The sequence below is a fragment of the Salmo salar genome, chromosome ssa19, assembly GCF_905237065.1.
Source record: "Salmo salar chromosome ssa19, Ssal_v3.1, whole genome shotgun sequence".
Taxonomy (NCBI): Eukaryota; Metazoa; Chordata; class Actinopteri; order Salmoniformes; family Salmonidae; genus Salmo; species Salmo salar.
Window position 1 is genome coordinate 53,069,080 of NC_059460.1, and position 27,961 is coordinate 53,097,040.

At 47.7% G+C, this 27,961-nt stretch overlaps 1 protein-coding gene across 12 annotated transcripts in view; it reads left to right on the forward strand.

Annotated features, from left to right (window-relative positions):
• The window catches only part of tcf7l2 (transcription factor 7 like 2), a 112,296-nt gene that overhangs the window by 82,766 nt on the left and 1,569 nt on the right, over nucleotides 1-27,961 (forward strand). For 5 of the 12 annotated variants that reach the window (XM_014158451.2, XM_045702458.1, XM_014158449.2 and 2 more), the window contains exons 6-13: nucleotides 8,505-8,637; nucleotides 17,924-18,026; nucleotides 19,473-19,547; nucleotides 24,493-24,630; nucleotides 24,856-25,042; nucleotides 25,287-25,394; nucleotides 26,039-26,102; nucleotides 26,846-26,896. In XM_014158451.2, coding sequence (XP_014013926.1) covers nucleotides 8,505-8,637; nucleotides 17,924-18,026; nucleotides 19,473-19,547; nucleotides 24,493-24,630; nucleotides 24,856-25,042; nucleotides 25,287-25,394; nucleotides 26,039-26,102; nucleotides 26,846-26,896 — 859 coding nt within the window. The remainder of the gene's footprint in view (nucleotides 1-8,504; nucleotides 8,638-17,923; nucleotides 18,027-19,472; nucleotides 19,548-24,492; nucleotides 24,631-24,855; nucleotides 25,043-25,286; nucleotides 25,395-26,038; nucleotides 26,103-26,845; nucleotides 26,897-27,961) is intronic. The other 7 variants (XM_045702461.1, XM_045702463.1, XM_045702465.1 and 4 more) reach the window with 5 other exon arrangements.

Consider the following 27,961-nt stretch of genomic DNA (forward strand, 5'->3'; position numbering starts at 1 on the left):
TATTGTTGGACAGGAAAAAATGGAAAGAAAACCTCATGCAGATGTCACGTCCGTGTCAAAGGGAAGACAAATACCTTTCTTTCTCGTATTCTCCTTCCCCCCCCCCTGGAAAGTGGGGTTGGACAGGGGACTGTCAGTATCACACGGATCAGTGACTGTTGGCCACACTTTGCTGAGCCTACCCTCCCTTTGTGGATGTTGTCATGTCTTGTTCTTTTTTTTGTCCCCCTCTCTCCTCTTTGTCTTTTTCCTCTTGCCTTGCTGGCTTTACCTTGTTGTAGCCAAAGCTTTTCAAGCTGCCAGTTCGACTCTGGGCATCCTGGAGGGACTGCAGAGCCCACACACACATACACACCCATATATACACACACACATATATTCACAGATACAAGCGTGCAATCTGGGAGTTGAGTAATAACAGGATTTTGTTGTGAATATTTGTTCTTGTTTGTTGCTTGTGGGAACACTTCTCTGCACTGCCGGGAAGCAGCACTTGATTTTTCTTTTCTCGCCTCGGTATGTGTTCTCGCTTTCATTTCCTGTGACCGGCACAAACTTTCCTGAGAGAGGAGGCTGCGAGTGGTGGAGGAAGCTGAGGAATCCTCAGGCTGTTTTAGGGGAGGTACGGGGGGGGGGTGCAGGCCACTAGGCCACAGACCCTGAGCCCCATCCATGGATCTTCAGAGACATACGCCTGTGGTACCTCCAGTCACAAAACCCCTTGAACAATAGACCGTGGCGATGAGGATGCCTCAGTTTGAGGGACACGCACATGCCCAGCTGCACACACTCCAGTACTTTGGGGGAAGAAGAACTGAGGTCTAAGAAAAGACGAAGAAGAAGAAGTAGAGGAGGAAAAAGAGGGTGAAGAAGAAAGGGAAGGCCGTGGTAAGGGAGGAGAAGTGGGAGGCAGGTGAAAGGAGAGCGGGGGTTCATGTACCCGTGGGATGGCGTTTTAGCGGGGCCGGAGGAGAGGGGCGCCAGAGGAGGAGTCCTCGCCCCCGGGCTCTCCCTCCTCCAGCAGATTGGCTGCTGGCATCTCAATCTCAGTGGCTGGGTGAGTAAAGCACACTCCCCTTCCTCCTCTCTCCGTCTCTCTTCATCTCCCTTTTTCTCAATTCCTGTGCTTCATCACTTTTTGTTTCCGTTGAACTTTGAGGATCAGATGATGGTTGGTGTGATTAAGGGGGGCGCAGGGGGTATTCCCCCCACTGTAAGTGCAAGCTGGTGGTCATCTGCTTTAAAGTGGCTTTAAAGAGCGCTTTTTCCTTTCAAATATTATATCTCGTAACCTTTTTTTGTTGTTGGTGTCTGTGTGTGTTTATGTGCGGGGAGGGGGTTCTTGATCTTGATGTGTGTATGGGAGGTGTGTGTGGGGATATGTTAATGAGCAGTGTACATTTACTGAAACTGTCCGAAAACAGGAAGTAGCAGCATTGGAAATAATTGTGCTTTTTGCCATTTTGTTTTTAAATCTATAAACAGTTATTTACTAACACATTTACATTTAAATAGTTATTTCAATATTGCATGGTTATTCCTCAAAATATCATATCTTGTTATCCAGCTGAATAGTATTTCCTAGACAAATAATTACATGATTATGCTCACGTCTAACCATGAAATGTTAAATATAATTGAAATAACCCACAAATTATCATATTCCTCTGTTCATTTTGCAGTCTAATTCAAAATGATAATTGACTCTTTCAACTGAAAATGTGAGGCGCTGATTGCATTTCAAAAGATGACAGAACTCAGTGTAGCTGTTGTACTGCTTCGAGACACCTCTTCAACTCAGGTAGGAAAGCTCAAGAGATGTTTACATTTTAATGGGAAAGCATAAACACACACAGAATTCATGTTGCTCTTGTATAAACCTCAAAATTGAAGACATTCAAATCAATGTCAGACAATTATTTATCAAAATCACATTGGCAAAGTTTTGTGTAAGATATATTGCGGAATGTAAATTTGACAAATGAAAGACTTCGGTATGAAAGATTGAATGAAGAGAGATGGAGAATGAGAGCAAAGGCTTTTTGCCAGTGGCGGTTCTGGGGGGGGGGGGCAGTGCTCCTGTGACAACAATTTTGGACCCCCTTGTGGCCCCCCTAAATGTGGAGTATGAAATAATTTTTACAAAACTAATTTTTGCTATCGTTCTTTTTTTACTTCCGTTATTAGACAGTGGCAACGATGATGATTATGAACATGGTCTTTTGCCTGCTAATGCCTGCAATGCAGTGAAGAAAGCGATATGACAACAATAACGTCTAATGTAACTGGCCCCTCTAACAGTACAACTGGCCCCAGCTTGGCCCCCCCCCAGTTGAAATGGTCTAGAACCGCCACTGCTTTTTGCCCAGATAACATTTTTGTTCGGTTTTGTGATCAACAGCATGCAGCAAAGTGAATAGATTAAGTTTTAAATATACTGACTTGGTCTCTGGAGCAAGATGCTCTGGGCTGGGTTGCTTTCCCCACTTTCTGGAATAGCATTTCTGATCGCCTGGCGCCCTTCCTAAATTCTTTCATTTTTTTCCCAACACAGCACTGAGATCCTTTAATGTTACTGACAGATACTATTTTAGTGAAAATACGACAGTGAAGGTTGGTTTCACGTGTAAATAAAAGTATGTATTTAATGCTGTAGAAATGTTCCAGTTTTAACTACAATATGGTGATCTAACTGAATGTTTTTACTGCTAACAGTGAGAGGGAAAATGTAGTTACTGGAAACAGAGGTGGGAAATGGGCATCACTTGGAGATTAGAATATTTTTGCCTGGAAGGGGCACTCTGAGGAAGGGGAAGGGGCACTCTGAGGAAGGGGCACTCTGAGGAAGGGGAGGGGCATTCTGAGGAAGGGGAGGGGCACTCTGAGGAAGGGGAGGGGCACTCTGAGGAAGGGGCACTCTGAGGAAGGGGAGGGGCACTCTGAGGAAGGGGAAGGGGCACTCTGAGGAAGGGGAGGGGCACTCTGAGGAAGGGGGAGGGGCACTCTGAGGAAGGGGAAGGGGCACTCTGAGGAAGGGGAAGGGGCACTCTGAGGAAGGGGAAGGGGCACTCTGAGGAAGGGGAAGGGGCACTCTGAGGAACGGGGAGGGGCACTCTGAGGAAGGGGAAGGGGCACTCTGAGGAACGGGGAGGGGCACTCTGAGGAAGGGGAAGGGGCACTCTGAGGAACGGGGAGGGGCACTTTGAGGAAAACTTGAATGTTTTATGAAAACAGATCCTATCCTGCCAATAAGAGTTATTGTGGACAATCATTTCATGTTGCCATGGTAATGACATCAGTTTGTGTGTTGCTTTTTTGCGCTTATCAAAGTCCACAGACACACACACTCCAATCATTCCCTCCTTCTCTTTCTCTCCCTACCTCCCACTCCCCTTGTACAGTGTGCGTTTTCTGCAAACTGGCACATTTTGGGAGCGGTACAGGGCCTTGGCAGCCGCTTCTGTTTGCTCTGGAATTTGTGGGCCTGTGAGTACCCCTATCCAACACTACGATGTAAGCCCCCCAACTACCCCCCCCCCCCCGGCTCATCCCCACTACAGCTCATTACAGCCCGCAAGCCATTGTGACAACTCATCATATCATGACACAAAGGACGGAGAGACGCGCTAGGCCCCCCAGGGGCCACAAGGTCGCCACCTTCACATTTAGTCTTCAAATTGCCCTGCAAGGTGCCACCAAGCGGATATGCAAGGCCAACAGCTTTTCCCTGTCCTGGTTTTTCTCTCCAGGGCCCCTCTCTCTCTTTCTCTCTGTCCTCCTCCTGTCTCTTTCCTTCTGTCTCTCACAGGGCATCCTCTTGTAACTGTCATTCCCACATATCTGTGGTGAAGTCCCCAGTAGGCCGTCATTGTAAATAAGAAGGTGTTCTTAACTGACTTGCCTAGTTAAATAAAGGTTAAATAAATAAAAAGAGTGGGTTGTAAGAGTAAAAAAAGACCGTTTGATTAGTTTCCTATTATTTATTTAAAGAAGTTTGTAACTAGACTAATTGACAAGCAATGCATCATTAAAACATAGTTACTGACTCATACGTACCATTTGAACGTCAAATACCACTTGATATTTTCAGATCCAAAACCATGGTCAGTTGAATCATAGAGCACAAGGCAGTATTAGAGAAAGAGGGTACCTAACCAACTCTGTCAAGTTGTGTCCGCCCTACATCAGCCCCAGTGCGTGAGTGGCTGATGGGAAAGCCTAGGGGTCAGGGGGTCGGACGACGATGCTGAGTGAGTGTGACACTGCCTCTCTGTGGCAACCAGAGAGCCTGCACACAAACACACAGGCCCTCTCTCCGTCCACACAGCCCAGACACTAGTGAGGTCACCACCAGGGGTCAAGACCCTGAGCCCTGCGGCTGTCACTCGCACCAATGGGGTTCAGCGTACGGATGTGTACGCTCACGTCAACACGGACGCTCTCACACATACTCACTTTTTCGAGGGAAAACATAGCTCTTTCTTGCCAGTGTGAATCATTTTTGTATTTTCTATATTTTAATAAAGTAGTGTGTGTGTGTGTGTGTGTGTGTGTGTGTGTGTGTGTGTGTGTGTGTGTGTGTGTGTGTGTGTGTGTGTGTGTGTGTGTGTGTGTGTGTGTGTGTGTGTGTGTGTGTGTGTGTGTGCAAGTACTGCGGGTCTTCTGGAAAGAGCTTTGCCATTCAGCAGTTGGAATTGCTGCGGGATACTTTGGTTCAAAATTAACATCAAGGAACAGCAGTGTATACAAAGTCAGAGGATTGTGTGTGTGTGTTTGTGTACGCACTGTACTCAACAGCTCTCTCATGACTGGTCTCCTGATATATTTCTGTCTATTGTAATGCAGGATGTGGTGAGATTGATTGAAACAGAAGGGCCAGGAAGTCAGCTTTGCTCCTGCCTTTGTAGAGAAACAGAGAAAATACTCCCACATAGTTCCTTTGTGTAGTGTGCGTGCTTTGCATAATGCTCCCCTTGTTTTGAGGAGCTGTGTTGTGATTCCGTCAGCTCCCGTTGTCCGAGGGTGTAAAAAACAGGCGCTTCACCGAGGTCTGGCTTACACAGGTAGAGCAGGGCTTGGAGTCACTTGAATGGAAGAGATGTGTGTGTGTGTGTGTGTGTGTGTGTGTGTGTGTGTGTGTGTGTGTGTGTGTGTGTGTGTGTGTGTGTGTGTGTGTGTGTGTGTGTGTGTGTGTGTGTGTGTGTGTGTGTGTGTACAGTGTAGGCTGTATTTTATTTTCTAGAAGCAAAAATGTATTGTTGATCGAAGGGATATGGTGTGCACCTGCAAAAAAGGCCTGAACTTCAGGTTTTATTGGTCTCACACCAGTAAAACAAAACAAATAATCCTGCTTGTCTCCACGGAAGTTCCACTAGAGCTCTGGGAATGTGTTACAGTCCAGATGGGCTCTGCACTGTAGGTGTAAGAGTCTGGGATGGCCCACCTGCTGTCTCTGTGAGTGTGCAGAAGCTAAACTCATGAGCTTGTCAGGGAAGCCAGGACTCTAGGCCACGTAGAGGTGTGTGAGTCGACTTGACCCAAATGGAAGTGGCAGAGAATCACTCGCACACACCTCTCGCTGCACACCTACTGCAAGCATATCATTGAGAGTTGTTTTAGAATAACTGCATGGAGAAACAATCATTAGAAAGAATTCAGAATGCGTTTATTCTTTCGACTTGATACAGCCTAGCTTTCTCTGTAAGGCAGCACACCTCCGTTGCTTCTGCATTATTCTCTCTGTGTGTGACGTTACACCTCCCTGTTGCCTGCTCCCTTCCTGGGGGGTTCTAATCCTCCCCTCAGTCACACAGAGAGAGGCTGGCCGCTACAGTAGCCAAACAGCAGCAGTGTCCGCGTGGACCCAGAAGCCACATAAACTGGAGCGCTTGTCTTGGCTATTATTTACCTGGCTCTGCTCGGGGCTTCTGAAATGGAGGCCTGTTATCCCCTGATGTGACTGTGATGTAAATCGGCTGTCTCTCTCTCTCTTTCTTTTCCTCTTTTGCTGTCTGTCTCTCCTTCATTCTCTCACCCTCTCGCTCACTCTCTTTCTCTCGTCTCTTTCGCTGTCTCTCTCCCTTCCTCCCTCTCTCTCTCTCTCTCTCTCTCCATCCATCCATCTCTCTCTCCATCTCTCCCCCCCCTCTCTCTCTCTCTCTCTCTCTCTCGCTCTCTCTCTCAATGCAGACTCAGTGGATGGGCATTTTAAACTGTCTCTCAATGGAGAGGGCCCTGGACAAAAGAACTCATTTAAATGGCCACTAAAGCCTTTCAGCACAGGGAGAATTGACAACATTCTTTCACATCATTACTGAGGGGGGTAGAGGAGGAGGGGGAAGGGGGTTAGGAGGAGAGAAGGCCGTTTGGGGTAACCAGTGCGCTGCTCAATGGCTACCTTCGTCAGCAGTGTTTGGCAGCTGTCATCTCCCTCAATATTTATTGAACCCTCCATTCTAGATTTCTAGATGGGGGGACTGTGGGGGAGAAACATGTTGATTTGTGTCTTGTGTTCATTTTAACGAGGCGTGTACCTCCACCCTCTCTCTCTCTCTCTCTCTCTCTCTCTCTCTCTCTCTCTCTCTCTCTCTCTCTCTCTCTCTCTCTCTCTCTCTCTCTCTCTCTCTCTCCCCTTTCTCTCTCTCTCCTCTTTCTCTCTCTCTCTCTCCCCTTTCTCTCTCCAGTCTTTTGAGCTCAGGGCTGAATGAGTCCCCAGAGTCTCTCCATGTCTCCCAGTAGTCCTACTGGGTTCATTAATCTTTCATTGGGACCATGGCAGTGGGGAATGCTCCCTCCCCCTCTCCCCTCTACCCCTCTCCTCTCTACCCCTCACAGCCCCACTGAAGGGGAGGTCTGGAAGGGTACTTTCCCACTCCAGCCTGGTACAGTCCAGACCAACCCCTTTTGCCACCCACCCTGTGTATGGAACATTGTAGGGTCAGTTGGTCTGGTAGTCAGCCACATAGAATAGGCCATTTATCTCATACAGTGCTCACAGTAGGCTCAGCCAGCCTATGGAGATGATGATGGCTTTTCAGCATTAAGCTCTGCACACATGTGTCTTGCCTAGGGCCCTCAGCTTTGCATTTGTATAGTTAAATGGGCATAGAGTCCATGTATTATCCCTCCCTCTCCCCCTTAAATGCATTTCAAAGTCTGTTGGAAAATTGCCATAGCCAGGCTTTGGGTTGGTGCTTCAGCATGGTTAGGGTAGCTAATGAGTGTTTGGACTGTTAGACTGGAACATTACCCACACCCCCGTTTCACCTTTATTACTCTGTCCCTCTCTACACACACACACACACACACACACACACACACACACACACACACACACACACACACACACACACACACACACACACACACACACACACACACACACACACACACACACACACACACACACACACACACACACACACACACACACACACACACACACACACAACCCAGCTAGCTCCCTGTCTCCTTCTCCCCAGCACACATCAGCCATGTTATCGTAAGCCTGATTAGTGATGCCTCTTTGACTGCCTAGGGACGGAATAGAATATCGGTTGAAGAGCAAGACCAGCTCACCGCTAGTGGTTTGTACCAGAACACTAATCTGGTTAGTGTGTGTGTGTGTGTGCGTATGCCTGTGCCTGGAGAAAAGGGGGCTAAGCTCTGGTTATCACGGGGCCCATTGCGGAGAACCCCTCAGCTTAACTATCATCGTTTGGTAATTGAAAAAGGGGCCTGCGTCATTTAGTGGTACAAAGAGCAGATTACATAGCTAAAACTCATTTAGCAAATATGTAGAAATTGATTTATTACAACGTCCCCCTATCCCCTTTACCTCCCCTCCTCCTCTACCCCCCAAAACCAGACACTGGGGGAGACAGAGAGGAGGGGGGGGGGGTAGAGATCAGAAGGAGGAGAGGGAATCAGTGGGATAAACCACTAAAGGAGAGTGGGGGGATTGGATGGTGGAGTGTTGCTGTCTGCTGTTACAATGGCTGTGGATTTTACAGGCGTTTGGTTGAAGCCCCCTTGTCATGCAGCCGCAATCCAAATCTAAAATGCCAGCCCTGCGTCTGAGATGGCATTACTGAGTGTCACCACAGAAGTGTTGTTAATTACAAACCACACTATTTTCACTCGGCTCTGGCGGTTTGGCGCTCCGAGGGGGTCGATCATTTGATAGCTCTCGTTTTTCAACAGCTTTCTGAGCCATGTTAGAATTCTCCTGTAGGCGCCTGCAAGCTCTACCCCAAATATTAACATGCACTTCTCCTCTCTCTCTCTCTCTCTCTCTCTCTCTCTCTCTCTCTCTCTCTCTCTCTCTCTCTCTCTCTCCTCTCTCTCTCTCCTCTCTTTCTCTCTCCTCTCTCTCTCCTCTCTCTCTCTCTCGCTCTCTCTCTCTCTCTCTCCTCTCTCTCTCTCTCTTCTCTCTCTCTCCTCTCTCTCTCCTCTCTCTCTCCTCTCTCTCCTCTCTCCTCTCTCTCTCTCTCGCCTCTCTTTAGTCTAATAAGGTCCCAGTGGTACAGCACCCTCACCACGTGCACCCGCTCACGCCTCTGATCACCTACAGCAATGAACACTTCACACCGGGCAACCCCCCTCCGCACCTACAGGGAGATGTGGACCCCAAAACAGGTAAGACAGACTGATTAACTCTCCAGCCCCTCAGTCCACTCAGTCCTCAAATCCAAACAGTGATATTCTAGTTATTACCAGTTATTACCATACATACCTTCAACAGAACAAAGAATTGTCAGTGTTGTCCACATACAAAGGCTACCACTGTTCCCTATGCAGCCACCACCACATTTTATTTATGGAAGATATAGCCCTCCCAAAGTACAGCTTTGCAGGGCCTGCTTTCTTTGACAGTGGATTTCCACCGTGGATCACAGGGCAGGGGGCGATGAAACTTCGGATGCCAATCATTTTCAGTGGAGGGGAAGGAAGTGGGTGTGGGGACCGTTGGGTGACGCGAGCATGGGTCAGGGAGCGTATAGAAAAGCTGAACTTTATGCAAGTACTCCGCAACATCGCAGCGCTATTGACCAATCGAGGCTCACTATAGATTCCGGCCCCCTTCTGGATTGACTGTTAATACCTAGCACTACCTAGCCTGCTAGCACCCACATGAGGGCGAAGCTAGTGTGTCGATCCAAGTGATCGTGTTACGTGGAAATCCCCGGTGACCAGGTCTGAGATATTTGAGGGCAGACAACAGTCAGGGCTACTCAGAGAGTGACAGAGAGCTTCTCTCTCCTTTATGGCCTGTGCTATTGTGTCTCTGGACCTGCAGAAGTAAAACTGTCGACCCCAGTCTCTTGAGTGTCTCTGCACACATGCTCTGGCAGGTAGGGGAGGGTCACTGCTTCCTCTCTCTGTTCTGACACTACAGGAGGAGGTAGGTGTGTGGAACCTCACACGGCTAAATGCCCCTCTCCTACACACCCCCACATCCATCTGACTTGTCCACCTGCAATAAACATTATGACCCTACAGTGGTTGAGTAGCTTTGAAAGGTGTCTGGTTGTTTTGTTAGGGTTTTGAGGTCATTATGGTCTCTTATTACGATTGTCCTTACAAAGGAGCAGTAATAACGACCCTGCTGCTGTTTAATGTGCCAGTTAATGGCCTTGCTTAATTGAGCTTAGTGTTTAATTAATTAACCAGCTATATTAAGGCCTCAGCACTGGATAAAAATGGAGAGCAACATTCAGAATGCTTTCCTCTGAGAAGTGTGTCAGTCAGAGCCATTATGTCTATAGAACTATAGACTCAGCATCAAATGCGTAATTAACGATCTATAACTTGTGATTGCATTTTTTTTTTTACTTGAATCCTAATTGTTCACAATTAGTTCGGCGTGAGTTTTTAGAGACCAGTGAGGGTTTTTCAATTTTTTGGATGCACAAAGGATTCTTTAGGTATCTGTCACTGAACAACGTCTGCTTTGCACATACCCGGCTCTGCCTTGTTGCTCTGGGTGTGGCACACACCGGCAACATACAGGCTGTGGATGGATTCATGCGGCCAGGTTCAATTTCTGCAGAACTCTGCAAATCTCTTGGTTCCACTGTGGCCATATTGGCACCAGCCAAAAACTGCTGCACCGACATGCAGGCCCACTGTGAAAGAATGCACCGGATGTGACAAGCTTGTGTTTAGAGGTGGGTGAAGGAGTCAAGCGCAGGAGAGCAGAGATGTCCAAGATGCGTTATTTAATAGGCAAGTCCACAAACATACAGGTCAGGTACAATATCAAAAGAAACACCCTTGACAACAGAGAAACCAGTGCTCACGGAAGGAGGGGACAAAAACAACGCTCCTAAACTTATACACACTTGGTATAATACGTGAAAACAAATAAGGCACAACCTTAACGAGCAACATCACATGAATAATCCCACACAAACCTAGGCAGGCAACAGGGGGTAATTATACACACAGAAATGAAGGCAAATGAAACCAGGAGTGAAATAACCACAGACAAAACAAACGGAAAAGGAAAAAAGGATCGGTGATGGCTAGTAGGCCTGCGACGCCGAGCACCGCCCGAACAGGGAGAGGAACCACCTTCGGTGGAAGTTGTGACAGGCCTCGAGGACGACCCGGAGGATGAGGCGCAGGGCGATCCGGATGGAGGCGGTGAAACTCCCTCAGCATAGATGGGTCTAATACGTCCTCCACCGGCACCCAGCATCTCTCCTCTGGGCGTACCCCTCCCAATCCATGAGGTACTGAAAGCCCCTCACCCGACGCCTCGAGTCCAGTATGGACCGAACTGCATACGCCGGGGCCCCCTCGATGTCCAGGGCGGGGCGGAGGGACCTCCCGCACCTCAGCTTCTTGAAGCGGACCAGCCACCACCGGCCTGAGGAGAGACACATGAAACGAGGGGTTAATACGGTAATAAGGGGGGAGCTGTAACCAATAACACTCCTCGTTTATTCTCCTCAGGACTTTAAATGGCCCCACAAACCGCGGACCCAGCTTCCGGCAGGGCAGGTGGAGGGGCAGGTTTCAGGTCGAGAGCCAGACCCGGTTCCCCTGTGCGAACACCGGGGCCTCGCTGCGGTGGTGGTCAGCGCATGCCTTCTGCCGCCATTCGGCCCATTTAAGGTACCCGTGGGCGGCCTCCCAGGTCTCCCTCGAGCGCCTCACCCAATCGTCCACCACAGGAGCCTCGGTCTGGCTCTGATGCCATGGTACCAGGACCGGCTGATACCCCAACACGCACTGGAAGGGGGACAGGTTCGTAGAGGAGTGGTGGAGTGAGTTCTGGGCCATCTCTGCCCATGGGATGAACTTCGCCCACTCCCCTGGCCAGTCCTGGAAATACGACCGCAGAAACCTACCCACATCCTGGTTCACTCTCTCCACCTGCCCATTACTCTCGGGGTGAAAACCCGAGGTAAGGCTGACCGAGACCCCGAGACGTTCCATGAACGCCTTCCACACCCTGGACGTGAACTGGGGACTCCGATCAGAAACTATGTCCTCAGGCACCCCGTAGTGCCAGAAGACGTAAGTAAACAGGGCCTCCGCAGTCTGTAGGGCCGTAGAGAGACCGGGCAAAGGGAGGAGATGACAGGACTTAGAAAACCGATCCACAACGACCAGGATTGTGGTGTTGCCCTGTGACGGAGGCAGATCGGTCAGGAAGTCCACTGACAGGTGTGACCAAGGCCGCTGTGGAACGGGAAGGGGTTGTAACTTCCCTCTGGGAAGGTGCCTAGGAGCCTTGCACTGAGCACACTCCGAGCAGGAGGACACATAAACCCCCACGTCCTTGGCCAAAGTGAACCACCAGTACTTACCACTAAGACATCGCACAGTCCTACCGATGCCCAGATGACCAGAGGAGGGGGACGTGTGAGCCCATCAGATCAGCCTGTCACGAACCTCAAGCGGAATATACACCCGTCCAGCTGGACACTGTGGCGGAGTAGGCTCTACACGCGACGCCCGCTCGATGTCCACGTCCACCTCCCACCTCACCAGTGGCACCAGACAAGAGGCCGGAAGTATGGGAGTAGGATCAATGGACCGCTCCTCCGTATCATACAGTCAGGACAGTGTGTCTGCCTTAGTGTTCTGGGAACCTGGTCTATATGATATAGTAAATCTTAATCGGGTGAAAAACATAGCCCACCTTGCCTGGCGAGGGTTCAGTCTCCTCGCCTCCCGGATGTACTCCAGATTACGGTGGTCAGTCCAGATGAGCAAAGGGTGTTGAGACCCCTCAAGCCAATGTCTCCACACCTTCAGAGCTTTGACGACAGCCAACAACTCCCGATCCCCCACGTCATAGTTTCGCTCCGCCGGGCTGAGCTTCCTCGAAAAGAAAGCACAGGGGCGGAGCTTCAGTGGCGTACCCGAGCTCTGTGAGAGCACGGCTCCAATCCCAGCCTCGGACGCGTCCACCTCCACTATGAATGCCAAAGAGGGATCCGGATGAGCCAGCACGGGAGCCGAGGTAAACAGAGCCTTCAGGCGACCAAAAGCTCTGTCCGCCTCAGCCGACCACCGCAGACGCACCGGTCCCCCCTTCAGCAGTGACGTAATGGGAGCAGCCACCTACCCAAAACCCCAGATAAACCTCCGGTAGTAGTTGGCAAACCCTAAAAACCGCTGCACCTCCTTTACCATGGTTGGAGTCGGCCAATTACGCATGGCTGCAATGCGGTCACACTCCATCACCAACCCTGATGTGGAAATGCGATACCCTAGGAAGGAGACAGCCTGTTTAAAGAACAAGCATTTCTCAGCCTTGACGTACAGGTCATGCTCCACCAGTCGCCCAAGTACCTTGCGCACCAGAGACACATGCGCGGCGCGTGTAGCGGAATAGACCAGAATGTCATCGATATAAACCGCCACACCCTGTCCGTGCAGGTCCCTGTGAATCTCGTTTACAAAGGATTGGAAGACTGCTGGAGCATTCTTCAACCCGTATGGCATGACGAGGTATTCATAATGGCCGGATGTGGTACTAAACGCTGTCTTCCACTCATCTCCCTCCCGGATACGCACCAAGTTATATGCGCTCCTGAGATCCAGTTTTGGGAAGAAGCGTGCCCCGTGAAATGACTCAATCGCCGTGGCGATGAGAGGTAGCGGGTAACTGTACCCCACCGTGATGGAATTTAGACCTCTATAGTCAATGCACGGACGCAGACCTCCCTCCTTCTTCTTCACAAAAAAGAAACTCGAGGAGGCAGGTGATGTGGAGGGCCGAATGAACCCCTGCCCCAGAGATTCAGAGACATCTGTCTCCATAGCCACCGTCTCCTCCTGTGACAGGGGATACACGTGACTCCAGGGAAGTGCAGCGTCCACGAGGAGATTTATCGCACAATCCCCTCGTCGATGAGGTGGTAATTGGGTCGCCTTTTTTTTTTTACAGAAGGCGATAGCCAAATCAGCATATTCTGAGGGAATGCGCACGGTGGAGATTTGGTCTGGACTCTCCACCGTCGTTGCACCGATGGAAACCCCTACATACCTGCCTGAGCGCTCCTCTGACCACCCCTTTAGAGCCCTCTGTTGCCACGAAATCTTAGGGTTGTGACAGGCCAACCAGGGGATCCCCAGCACCACCGGAAACGCAGTAGAATCAATGAGGAGGAGACTAATTCTCTCCTCATGGAGCCGTGGCCTCCCTGACTAGCCCTGACCCTAATGGTCGGCTATCTAAGGTGTGCACTGCGAAGGGTTTATCAATCTGAACAAGGGGGATCCCTAAACTATGCGCAAAACCGCGGTCAATAAAATTCCCGGCTGCGCCTGAATCTACTAGCGCCTTATGAGGGGAAAACTCAGGAAAACAAATCAACACATACATGTGACTAACAGGGGACTCTGGATGAGCCTGGTGCCGACTCACCTGGGGTGCACGAGAAGTGCTCTGCCTGGCGTCTCGACTCCCAGAAGAGCCCCTCCAGCACCGGTCAGCAGTGTGCCCTCTACGAACACAGCTGGCACAGGAAAGGGCTCCTCCTCCGGTCGCCCTCGCTGCAGCACCTCCTAGCTCCATGGGCGTTGGAGCGGAGGGGCTGGGGGATGAAACTGACAGGGCCCGATCCGGACGTCCGCGGGTCGCCAGCAAGTTGTCCAGCCGAATGGACATGTCTACCAGCTGGTCCAAGGTGAGGGTGGTGTCTCGACAGGCTAGCTCCCTACGGACGTCCTCGCGCAAACTGCACCTATAGTGATCGATCAGGGCCCTGTCGTTCCATCCCGCTCCAGCGGCCAAGGTCCGGGAACTCTAGGGCGAAGTCCTGTGCGCTCCTCGTCTCCTGCCTTAGATGGAACAGACGTTCACCCGAGTTCACCCTGAACTCTGGGTAGTCCCTCGCCGAGTCTGGATCGTTCCACACGGCGTTGACCCACTCCAGGGCTTTGCCCGAGAGGCAGGAGACGAGGGCGTTCACGCTCTCACCTCTCGAAGGAGCTGGGTGAACGGTTGCCAGGTATAGCTCCATCTGGAGTAAGAACCCCTGGCACCCGGCCGCCGTCCCATCGTACTCCCTCGGAAGCGCAAGCCGAATTCCACTGGGACCAGGCGATGAAGGAGAGGGTTGTGGGACTGGTTGGAATGTGGCTGGTGGAGGTGTAGGAAGGCCACCTCTCTCCCATCTTTCCATCGTTGCCATCACCTGATCCATCGCAGTCCCCAGATGGTGTAATACTGCCGTGTGGTGTTGAACACGCTCCTCCATAGATGTCGGGAGCGCGTCAGCTCCTGCTGACTCCATCAAGACGGGTGCGGGATTCTGTCACGAGCTTGTGTTTAGAGGTAGGTGGAGTCAAGCGCAGGAGAGCAGAGATGTCCAAGATGCGTTATTTAATAGGCAAGTCCACAAACATACAGGTCAGGTACAATACCAAAATAAACGCCCTTGACAACAGAGAAACCAGTGCTCACGGAAGGAGGGACAAAAAAAACGCTCCTAAACTTATACATACTTGGTATAATACGCGAAAACAAATAAGGCACAACCTTAAGTTAGGGACAGACGGAACGCCTCACCAATATCCAATGGTATAGCGTGGCACGAAATACAAATACCTCAAAAATGCAAAAACTACAATTTCTCAAACATATGACTATTTTACACCATTTTAAAGACAAGACTCTCCTTTAACAAAATATAAATTATAATCATTGTAATGTGGTTAACCTTAAAACCTCTCTAGGGTATGTGGGACGAAATCGTCCCACCTACTCAACAGCCAGTGGAATCGAGTGGCGCGATATTCAAATACCTTAAAAATGCTTTTACTTCAATTTCTCAAACATATGACTATTTTACACCATTTTAAAGACAAGACTCTCGTTAATCTAACCACATTGTCCGATTTCAAAAAGGCTTTACAGCGAAAGCAAAACATTAGATTATGTCAGGAGAGTACCCAGCAAAAAATATTCACACAGCCATTTTCAAAGCAAGCATATATGTCACAAAAACCCAAACCACAGCTAAATGCAGCACTAACCTTTGATGATCTTCACCAGATGACACTCCTAGGACATTATGTTATACAATACATCCATGTTTTGTTCAATCAAGTTCATATTTATATAAAAAACAGCTTTTACATTAGCATGTGATGTTCAGAACTAGCATACCCACCGCAAACTTCAGATGAATTTACTAAATTACTCACGATAAACGTTGACAAAAAACAATTAGAAGAATTATAGATACAGAACTCCTTTATGCAATCGCGGTGTCAGATTTTAAAATAGCTTTTCGGTGAAAGCATATTTTGCAATATTCTGAGTACATAGCCCGGCCATCATGGCTAGCAAATTTGACACCCACCAAGTTTGGCCCTCACCAAACTCAGATTTACTATAAGAAAAATTGGATTACCTTTGCTGTTCTTCGTCAGAATGCACTCCCAGGACTTCTACTTCAACAACAGATGTTGTTTTGGTTCGAAATAATCCATAGTTATATCCAAATAGCTCCGTTTTGTTTGTGCGTTCAAGTCACTATCCGAAGGGTGACGCGCGAGCGCATTTCGTGACAAAAAATGTCAAAATATTCTATTACCGTACTTTGAAGCATGTCAAACGCTGTTTAAAATCAATTTTATGCTATTTTTCTCGTAAAATAGCAATAATATTCCAACCGGGCGACGTTGTATTCATTCAAGCACTGAAAGAAAAACATGGAGTCGTCTCGTGCACGTGCGCTCCAGTGTCATTGTTCTCAGCAGGACCACTCACAAAAACTCCTGCTGTTTTTCGCCCAGAGACTGGAGAGCTCTCATTCCACTTTCTGGCGCCTTCTGAGAGCCAATGAAAGCCTTAGAAAATGTCACGTTACAGCAGAGATGCTGTATTTTTGATAGAGATGCCCTAGAAGGAGAACAAATTGTCAGACAGGGCACTTCCTGTATATAATCTTCTCAGGTTTTGGCCTGCCATATGAGTTCTGTTATACTCACAGACACCATTCAAACAGTTTTAGAAACTTTAGAGTGTTTTCTATCCAAATCTACTAATTATATGCATATTCTAGTTTCTGGGCAGGAGTAGTAACCAGATTAAATCGGGTACGTTTTTTATCCGGCCGTGAAAATACTGCCCCCTATCCCAAACAGGTTAACGAGCAACATCACATGAATAATCCCGCACAAACCTAGGCAGGGGGTAATTATACACACAGAAATTAAGGCAAATGAAACCAGGTGTGAAAGAATCAGACAAAACAAACGGAAAAGGATCGGTGATGGCTAGTAGGCCGGTGACGCCGAGCACCGCCCGAACAGGGAGAGGAACCACCTTCGGTGGAAGTCGTGACACCGGAGAAAATAAAAGTTCCTCTGCTATGCTGTCTGTCAGTGGAATTCAAACACTTCCTTGTCGCGTTTTAACGCTCAACACTGGAAAAATGGGAAAGCCATTATTTCTTTGCTTTCTCTATTTCTCCTTTTTTGGTCTTGAGCGAGTTATTTTTACGACAGACCTTTGGAGACCTAATGTTTTGGGGGACTTGTGTGCGTGTTTTCTTTTTCTGTCAGCTGCCACAGTAAGTGAAAGCGACATTGGCAAACGTGTGATCGTTTCGCCCTCTGCGAGAGCTGTCCTTATGTAGGACATCTGTCACTGTTCATCTTTGTTAAACATGAAGATGAATAGTGGAACATAAATACTTCTGCTAAAGAGAAGCAGGAGACCAAGGGCCCCTATTTATAAGACCTACTTGATAATGACATAGGCATGTCATAATAGGTGTCATAGACAGTCATAAGAGCCTATGTCAGTTGAAGACAGCTAGGCTAATACAACATGTAACACAGTATATTGGGTAAGCCGACAAGCTATGAAACAATCTGGTCATGAATAACACGAAGAGACGGTTATAACATCACTTCATTCATGCTTATGACAGTCAGATAACTTGCTGGGTCAGACCCGGTTTATTTTAGAGTTAAGCTCTACCTGCAGCCCTCTAAAGGAACAGATGTCAATTTCATCTGTATGAGACTGTACATATCGTTTGTTATGTTAGCTTCTAAACCTCAATTATCACACCATGTTAATCCTCTCATTCAATAGGAGACTAATGTGACAGGATCATGTTGGGGTAGTTTCCCCCCCTCTTTCTTTCTCTCGGTCTCTCTCAACACGCTATGCCACCGTACCGCCTGACTTGGAACAGCTTTGATCAGGACGTGTGATTTAGCACTGTGAACATGCGGGCGCAACCGCACCTCCTCCTCCTCCCTACCCACCCAGCTTCCAGTGATGTCTACTTTGTTCAATTGTGAAACTCACAAAGGATTAATTTAACACTGACTTTTATTTTGGTTGTGGGGGGGGGACTGCGATGTTGGGAACAATTTGATAACTGTTTGCCCTCTCCCTCTCTTTGTCCCTCTACCCTTTCTCTCTCTTTCTCTCCAGGAATTCCAAGGCCTCCACAACACCCAGACATATCTCCCTATTACCCTCTCTCACCTGGTGCTGTAGGCCAGATCCCCCATCCGCTCGGGTGGTTAGTACCACAGTAAGCAACATTTTATTACTCTCTTTCTTAATGACCCGTCCCTTAAATGTATGTAGTTCTGTCCTCGAGCTGTTCTTGTCTTATGATGTTCTGTATTATGTCATTCTGTATTGTGTTTCCTGTTTTGTGTGGACCCCAGGAAGTGTAGCTGCTGCTTTTGCAACAGATAATGGGGATCCTAATAAAATACCAAATACCTGTCATTAAGCATGTTGTAGTACTCCAAGCATGCGCTGGTGTCGTTGTTTGTAACTATGTATAGATGTAGATTAAGAGCGTTAAGTTCTGTAGTACATTATGATGTAAAATCAGCATCTCTAATGTAGTAGATATAACGTAAAATAGTTATCCGTCAGAGGCAATGTCTTCTGGTTTGTTGTGTATGCTAATATAGCTTGGTTTCAGTATTTTCCAGACTGGCAACATCATAAGCTGAGCGCATAGCTCAGTTGGTAGAGCATGGTGTTTGCAACACCAGGGTTGTGGGTTCGATTCCCACGGGGGGCCAGCACAGAAAAAAAAAAAAAAATGTATGAAATGTATGCATTCACTACTGTAAGTCGCTCTGGATAAGAGCGTCTGCTAAATGATGTAAATGTAAATGTAAATGCATAGGGAAAACTCTGTATCCACTTATCTCAAACTGGGTCCTCTCAATTTTGATCAGGCACTTATTTGACTCCTAGCTGACCACATTGCAGAGAGAATGGCTAAGTCTCCCTCTCTACTGGTGTCTCCAGTTTATACATTCAAGCAATGGACTGACTCATGGGCCACAGAAGCACACTGCGGTTTCCTAAACCCCCTTCCAACCCCAACTTTGTGTCGAATGCTATTTTGCATGTCTGTATTGTCCAATTAGAGCAATGAACCGTGATTGCCCGTATTTTACCCACAATTCCACATGGGGGCTATCCCTGGGTGACTCTTGTCAACACTTGTTAATATGACAAAAGGCTACAAATTAAGCTCTGTTAATTTAATGTTTTCTCACCGCAATCTAAATACCGGGAGAGGTCCCGAGTGCAGCCGCGGCACCCTTTGATTTGCTGCACTTTATTTTGGTATAAATTTACATTCATTATTGTTTGTCTTTAGATGTGTTGACCTCAATTAGCGTGATGGCTCCATTAAAGAGTTGCGCTTCGTCTTTAATTATCACAACAAAACACCTAGTTTCAGCTCGGGGAGGAAGGGGCCCCCTCTCCGTCGACACCGAGCGAAGGGTTATGAAATTTAATTAGCCATTCGTATCAGATTTGTGGCATTCAAATTGTTCGGAGTTTGCCTCTCCTTTGATCCGCACTCTGCAATCCCCTAGATTTTAGTCCTGATCAAATGAGAATAAAGAGGCCTGCGATCAGGGAGAGAGGGAGAGGGCTTTACCTCTTCTACTTCCATCAACCATGTTTCTTTACCTCCCTCTCTTCTTTGTCCTTCTCCTAGGCAAGGTCAACCTGTTTACCAGGGTTTTAGACACCCCTACCCGACTGCACTCACTGTCAACGCATCCATGCAAAGGTGAGTTGAGCTTTGGGAGATAAACACACACACACACACACACACACACACACACACACACACACACACACACACACACACACACACACACACACACACACACACACACACACACACACACACACACACACACACACACACACACACACACACAGACACACACACACACACACACACACACACACACACACACACACACACACACACACACACACACACACACAGGAGGAGGCTGTGACGTGGAGAGTGCACACTCCCGTCTCCACGCTCAAAAGGCCAATCCTCCAGTGTCCCCCACTAATGTGTTGAAATATTAATTATATGTATCACTTTCGAGCTAATGAGGCCCCCGAAGAACATTTACCCTAGCTGCATGTCAGCCACATCTGTAATGGACGGGGCATGTCCTTGCTGCTAGTTTTTAAACAACCAGACACGTTGATATATAAACGTCTATACACTTAAAAGGAGAGAATGATGCATGCTGGGGCTTGACACTCGGTTAGTTCTTTGTTGGGCCCATTAGGGTCCAGCTCAAGGGGAGAGCTCTGGACACACAAATGTTTGTTTTTGTGTTATACGTTTTTAACTGGGCCCAGTTCCCCCGGGGACTGTGCTATACTACTCTGCATTGTTGTTGCTGCGTTATGTGTTTTGAACTGGGCCTGGTTCTCCCAATACTCTGTATTGAATGGAATGTGGGAAGAGTTAACTGTGGATGACAAGTACCCCATGATTTGTGTGGCTGCTCTTTCCCCATGTCCCTCTCCCCCAGCCCAGAGCAGTATTCACAGGCATTTCAGTGCAGGCAGCTAGAGAGTTTGGAACTAGGATCCAGGCCAAACTTCAGTTTCATTACAGGCTGATTGGAAAAGCAGGGTCGACTGTTCAAACCTCTGTGACATTGATGGATAAGTGTGAGCGAAGGAGGAAAGGAGAGAGAGAGGGAGGCCTCGAATGGGGTATAGTAAGGTTAATGTTGTGAAATAGTACCTCACGCCATTAGTGTTTTGACATTGAACACGTTTGTGTGCACTCGGGTTCCTCATCTCTCGCTCTCTCACTCACACGCACACAGATCTTGAACGCTGCTTTTAATTAAAAGCAGAATAGCACATTCACATTGTTAAAAAAAGAGGATATGTTAGCCAATAGCTCTTAGTTTGTCCTCTTTCTTGGTTAGCCTTACATTGAACATGTATATCTTCACATGTATTCTTCATTAATACCCAACACTTACACATTTAGGTTGATCGTTTTCATCATCACGTTGATCCAGGCTCGCTCGTGGCTTTAGCGACTGTTCACTGTAACACAGCCTGGTTATAACAGGGTTATTATAAAGGCTCTCATTTATAATCGCTACCCATCTATTGGATCCCTCTTCCACTCCCAGCGACTCCCTTAAAGCAGACGTTGCCCCCCTCTCCCCAGCCCAGCCCTGGTTGCCCTGCTGTCCGGTGCAGTCAGGGTGTTCTGGTTTCTGGTAGAGCCGGGCAGCCAGACTAACCGAGGTCTGGCAGCGTCTAGTGGACCTGTGCTTTAAGTGACAGCTAATTCAGCTCTAATGACGGCCTCTACATTGTGATCATGTTATTTTCAGCGAGGCTAATTGAATCTGCTGGATGGGGGCTAGGGGGATTGGCTGTGGGGCTGGGGAGAGCTAATGCGTTCTGATGAGACCTAATTGAATTAGCATAGCTGAATAGGTGGAGGTCTCCGTCTCTGGAGAAAGGGGATTTAGCACGTCCTTGTTAAAACTGCAATGGGGGATTTGACAAAAAAATATGGCCATTTGGGTTGTCAAAGGCATAGATAAATGGTGCAGAGTTGAAAGGTTTGGATAATTGTGTATATGACAGGGTTTCGGAAGCAACATTTTTTAAACAGAATTAGGGAATTGTGTCTTGGCTTTTAAAGGGCTTTCTTGCTTAAATATGCCTCAAGACAGCCAGTAGTTATAAAGTCCAGTCCTTGTCTAATGATCAAATCAAATTTTACTCGGGAGAGGTGAAGGTCGAGAGCCGTGCGTCCTCCGAAACAGAACCCAACCAAGCCGCACTGCTTCTTGACACAATGCCCACTTAACCCGGAAGCCAGCCGCACCAATGTGTCGGAGGAAACACCGTACACCTGGCGACTGTGTCAGCATGCACTGCGCCCGGCCCGCCACAGGAGTCGCTAGTGCGCAATGGGACAAGGAAATCCCTGCCGGCCAAACCCTCCCCGCTAACCCTGACGACGCTGGGCCAATTGTGCGCCGCCCCATGGGTCTCCTGGTCGCGGCCGGCTGCGACAGAGCCTGGACTCAAATCCAGAATCTCTAGTGACACAGCTAGCACTGCGATGCAGTGCCTTAGACTACTGCGCCACTCGGGAGGCCCAGTGCAGTAATATTTAACAATTACATGAGGCCTGAGTGATTGAGATGTCCTGGTCCTGTATTTCACTGGGTAGCCAGATCTTAACAAGAGAACATTCCCCTAGTGCCACATACCGGCCCGATTAGGATGCAGAGGGTGAGTCTCACTTTCGTACATTGCACCCCCTCAATGAGCACCTTACCCCCAGGACCTGTTAAAAAATACATTCTCAGGAAGGAAAAAGGCGAGCAGGAGAGAGCAGAGTCAGTGGATGGAGCAAATGAAAATACATGATTTGAATAATGGGGTTGGAGCCATACAGGTCCTTCATATCTGGCAGACCTGTGTGTGACACATGGGAGGAAGTGTAGGCCTCTCGCCCCCTGCCCTTTGATATGTTCCTCCCTCACCCCTCTCTCTCTCTCACTCGCTACCTCTCAGACCTTTTTTTTTGTGTGGAAGGGAAAGTGCGCTGGGCGAGTCATTATACATTAACCAGGCACGGGGATACCGCCTCGCATTGGCAATTAAACGGCCCTGGCTGACACTGGGCCTCTGTTGCAGCCAATGACCCACCCCCATCCCTGTCTTTCAGATTGAGACGTACGAGCCTGGGGGTTGGGGGCTCCTTCTCTCTTTCTCTCTCCCCCTCTGTTGGCTAAATTGGGCCAAGGCACTGTTCTGTGCTGATGAGGCTGGATGATGCCCCCGCACATCAAAGGGATGGCCGTCATGTTTTAACCATAACCTGGGCCACGCGGTGGCAGCTGGGGGGAGGGAGGTTGGGAGGGAGTGAGGAGGTGAGGGGACAGGAAGGAGGAGGAAAGTAGAGAAGGAAGAAGATAAAAAAAGGCACAAAGGGAGAAGGAAGGAAAAAGAGAGAAAGTAGGGGAAATGCAGCGGCCTAATGATGGCTGATCTGCAGCCACTGTCCCCACAGCAGATGACATGGCACAAACACAAACGTGTCAATGATGAAGAGAGGAGTAGGGAGGAGAGAAGAGCAGCGAGAGAGAAGAGCAGCAGCGGGAGAGAGAGAGAAAACACACTCCCCAGAGATCGCCTGCAACAGAAACGAGTTGTTCCTGGCGACCTGATGCTCATCATTATATTCTGGCTCCAAGCCATGCAGCCAGACACATCCAGATAATGAGCCGTTAAAAAAGAAAAATAATAAATTATTCCTCCTTTTTCCCCCTCCTTCATCCTCCACTCTTTTTCTACAATTTGTGTATGGTCATGCGTAGCTGAGGCATATATATACTCTACACTCACATTCAAATAATCTTACATAGACATAATTACTCTCACTCACTCATCACACACACAATTGTGTTGCTCATTGCTCTGTGAAGTGAATCCATAGATGCGGGTTATTGCCCTCAATCAGTGTAGCTAATGATACTAGTGTTATGAAGATGTAGAATATGGGGATAAAGAATAACACCATTAGTAATCCGGATCTAGCATGAGGCCCAATGGAATCTAGAATGAGGCCCAATGGAATCTAGAATGAGGCCCAGTGGAATCTAGCACAAGGCCCAGTGTAATCTAGCACGAGGCCCAATGGAATCTAGCACGAGGCCCAATGGAATCTAGCACAAGGCCCAGTGGAATCTAGCACGAGGCCCAATGGAATCTAGCACGAGGCCCAATGGAATCTAGCACGAGGCCCAGTGGAATCTAGCACGAGGCCCAGTGGAATCTAGCACGAGGCCCAGTGGAATCTAGCATGAGGCCCAGTGGAATCTAGCATGAGGCCCAGTGGAATCTAGCATGAGGCCCAGTGGAATCTAGCATGAGGCCCAATGGAATCTAGCATGAGGCCCAATGGAATAGGCCTAGGCCTAACACAGAAAAAGGTGCCTTGCCCATGGTTAAAGCTAAGGCCTAGGAGCTGAAGATGTTTAAACATGACCTCAGTTTTGACATCAGTTTACTCTACAGATTGGCATAAGACCCCACAAACCTGTAGTTTGCCACATTGTAAAGGGGTCAAGACATTCTGGAACTTGTATTTGTCATCCACAGTCCAGAGAAGGGTGGCAGCACTAAACACTGACTTGCCATTGGAGGAAGTCACTATTTTGGCTCAATTATAGAAGCATGCGAGGACTTGTTAAAACCCATTACAGTTGAAGTGTCTGTATGGGCCATTTTGGCAGAAAATGACTGTCCTGTCCTTCCATTTGAAACTCTTCCCACTTCAAAACAAAACAGCTCTCATTTTTAAAATGAATATTATGAAATATGACTTGTGATGTATAGTGTGTGTGTGTACTGGGTAACTGCTTCTATGTGATCGTGAGATACAAATTCTGTGATACTCATGGACCGAATCCTTTCTTGATGTGCGCGTGCGAAACTCAAACTTTTGTGTAAGTCATGCATTGAATCTCAATGACAGATTTGTACAAAAATCCAACTTTCCCGCTCGAACCTCAAGTTAGGATTCGGCCCTATACAGCACGCCAACAAGTGCACGTCTGTACGAATGCTCGAGTGAGCATACTCTGTCTCTGTTTGTGTCTACATGTGTCCATCTTCCATTTCACACGTGTCCACTCTGACGATTTACACAGTTTTCTGTCCTCCAGGTTCCCTCACCACATGGTCCCACCTCACCACAGTTTGCACCAGACCGGAATCCCCCACCCCGCCATCGTCACGCCCAACGTCAAGCAAGAGTCCTCCCACAGCGACATCGGCCTCAACAGCTCGTGAGTACACACATCTGCACACACACACACACACACACACACACACACACACACACACACACACACACACACACACACACACACACACACACTCACCTCTGCTTATTTTTACCATTGTAAACTAAACAGCAGTAGAGGAAAACTTGCCACTGGTATTGTTGTTTTAAATTCTACCATTACAATAAGCTGTTTAATACCAATTCTGGGTATTTGCCAACCATACAGTACTATACTGTACACGCTCCACAGGAAACACCAGGACTCGAAAAAGGAGGACGAGAAGAAGAAGCAGCCCCACATCAAGAAGCCGCTGAACGCCTTTATGCTCTACATGAAGGAGATGAGGGCCAAGGTGGTGGCCGAGTGCACGTTGAAAGAGAGCGCCGCCATTAACCAGATACTGGGACGAAGGGTGAGAGAGAGAGAGACGGCACCGCCATAGACACAGACCCACACGCTGTATGGTTTAGTTGACTATAGGCCTGCTACTGGGTCTGGTAGACAAGGGAAACATGTCTTAGTTTGTCTCTACTTCTCACTGCTCTTGACTGAACACTGTCTTCTTCTACTGTTGACACTTTTTGCACTCTTCTCTTTCTATTATGTCCTTCCCCCTGTCTTCCCCTCCCTCTCTCTTTCCACGTGTCTGTCTGTAGTGGCACGCCCTAACACGAGAGGAGCAGGCGAAATACTACGAGCTGGCCAGGAAAGAGCGACAGCTTCACATGCAGCTCTACCCCGGCTGGTCCGCACGAGATAACTATGTAAGTTTTTAAGTTTTCAACACGTACCTCCTGTACTTCTCCCCTCCACAAGGACGTGTGTCTGGGATGAGTGCTCTTACTGTTCTGTCTGAGCTGAGAGCTCACCTCGCTAGCAATGCCTGTTGACTGCTTCCCTAGACACCTTAGCCAATGGAATCTCCAATATACTTTACAGTAGATTTGCTGGGCTATATAAAACAGGGTCTAAAGTCCCTGGAATTCTGATGCTGATAGGAAGTTTCTCTCCCAGCGTTTGCTGTGCGTCCAGCAGTTCAGGCGTCATCGTACACCCCTGCAAAGGTCAGGTTGGCCAGTGAAACTTTGACTCCTCTCAGCCTGCACAAAGCATTCTGCAAATCTGACTCCCTCGCTAGAAACCAACAAAGCCTCTACGATGGTCACTAAACGAGAGGAAAATAAGTCAAAAGATTACAACAAAAGAACAAGAGAGAGAAAAAAAATACAGAAAGGGAGAAGGGGAAATTCTGCAATGTCTTGCAGTGGCAGTTAAAACCGGCGGGCAGAGAAAGAGTGAGAGAATGAATGAATACATAAACAAACAGAAAAATGGGCCCGTTTTAATTTCACGTGTCAGGTCTTCTGCAATATAATAACTAAGGTTCCTGTCTATTTCTCTTGTTTTGGCGGCTAACCAACAGGGCAAGAAGAAGAAGAGGAAAAGGGATAAGCAGCCAGGAGAGGGCAATGGTAAGTGAGCGGCAGTTCTCTCTCCTATTAGGAGACCCTTCATGTGTTCAGGACTGTGTTGACATCTTACAAGATAATAGTCTAGCCCGTTTTTTTTCTCCCTCTACTGCTTTTTATTTTATTTTGGTGTTGTTGTGCTCGTTTTTTTCTACTACGTAGTTATGCTACACGTAATGCAATATTTAAATGGTAGACTTGCTTGTTACCCCCTCCTTCCATTCCCCACCCCCTCCCATAGCCTTCCCCAGCTAATAACGTTGAATATGCATGACCCCCTCCCTTCCCCAGCCTCGCCCCTCCCCCTCCCTGCCGACCCCCCCCTCAACACACTTTGCCCCCCAGCATTTATGAAACGTTGATATGTGTGTTTTGAGAATGTGAAATTGAAGCGTTGCGAAAGTCATTAACATTAACTTTGCCAGTGTTGTGTGTCTGTGTGTTATAATGCCTGTGGCCTGCAGATAGACTGTGCTTGTGTGTCTGTAACCTGGGCCGCCCCTGCTTGTTTTCATGCATGCTTTTTAATCACCCCAAAAAAGGGGGGAAAAAATCACCCACTTCTTAAAATTAAGGAGGTTTACTAATTCTGTTACTTCTTCATTTTATATTCTTATTATTCATATTCTTCTGATATTCCATATTGTGAGTTGAGAAGGAGAAATGCGGCATATGAAACTGTATTTTACGCTCGTTTACGTGACGGATCCCCTCTTGAAGGCCTCTCCATCTGTTCTTTTTTTCAGAACACAGAGAATATTTTCCCAACCCTTGCCTTTCACTCCCTCCGATTACAGGTGCTAATGTCATTTTGAGTCTTAAATTACTCATTTGTTTTTTTTCTCTCTTTTTAGTTTATGATGTATTTATCTATGCATGTGAAATATATTATATTTAAAATACATTTTACTAAGCTAAATGCAATATTCTGAAGGATGTTATATGCTTTGTTTGCTGCTTTCTTTCTTAAAATGTTTCTTATGTTTATATATTCGGCCATTTTATTTGTACTAGCAAAAGTATGTTTTATTTTATATACTTACATATTTATTTAATGACGCTTCTGTGTTTAAGCCATTTATTCTAGAACAATCTTCCCCATTTGGCCAAATCCATATGTTGTATATATTTCTAGTGGTGGCTGTTAAGTTAAAGTAATCTTAATGTTGAGTATGACCCAGAGATTTTACGTCAGTCAGGGTAAACCTCCTTAATCTATTTGCTTCAGTAGCTGTGCTTGTGCCTTTCCCTGGGCCAGAATGAGTTTGCCTATTCCCCTTCTTCGCGGTCTCTGCTCAAACTAAGGCCTGGATTTACTCACCATAGGATTCCTCCTTTGACCCAGCTGTCACTTTGCTCTACATTTTTATTATTAAGCCACTATGGTAGAAAACCGTGTGTCAGGTGTTTGAATTCAGGTCTAAGTACAGTAGTAGTGCCCTTGCTGCATTCAGTAGGGTTTAACCCTTTAATGCTTTCCCTGGCTGAGACTAACCCAAACCTCCACTTAGTGTAACAGTCTGATACTGCTGCCTCTTCCTACCTACCACCTCTAGCCTCTCCTTCTCAAATATGGCGATAAAAAGTATAACTATGAATGGCACTTAGCAGAAATGTAATCAAGTCTGCATTATTGTCCCCATCATATTCTGCTCCTTTAACAAATACGTATGATCCTTTTTATTGGCTTAAGCCTTCTATTAAAGTGGAAATGACTATCCTTTCGTTTGACTTAATCTTTGCACATTTATGCACTTGTTCGCTTTTTGCTTGCGGTTTGATTACTAATGTCTGAAAGACTAACTGTGTCTTCTGACAGTCCTTTCTGTAAAGACATACTGCATCTTTTTAATTAGGGGGGA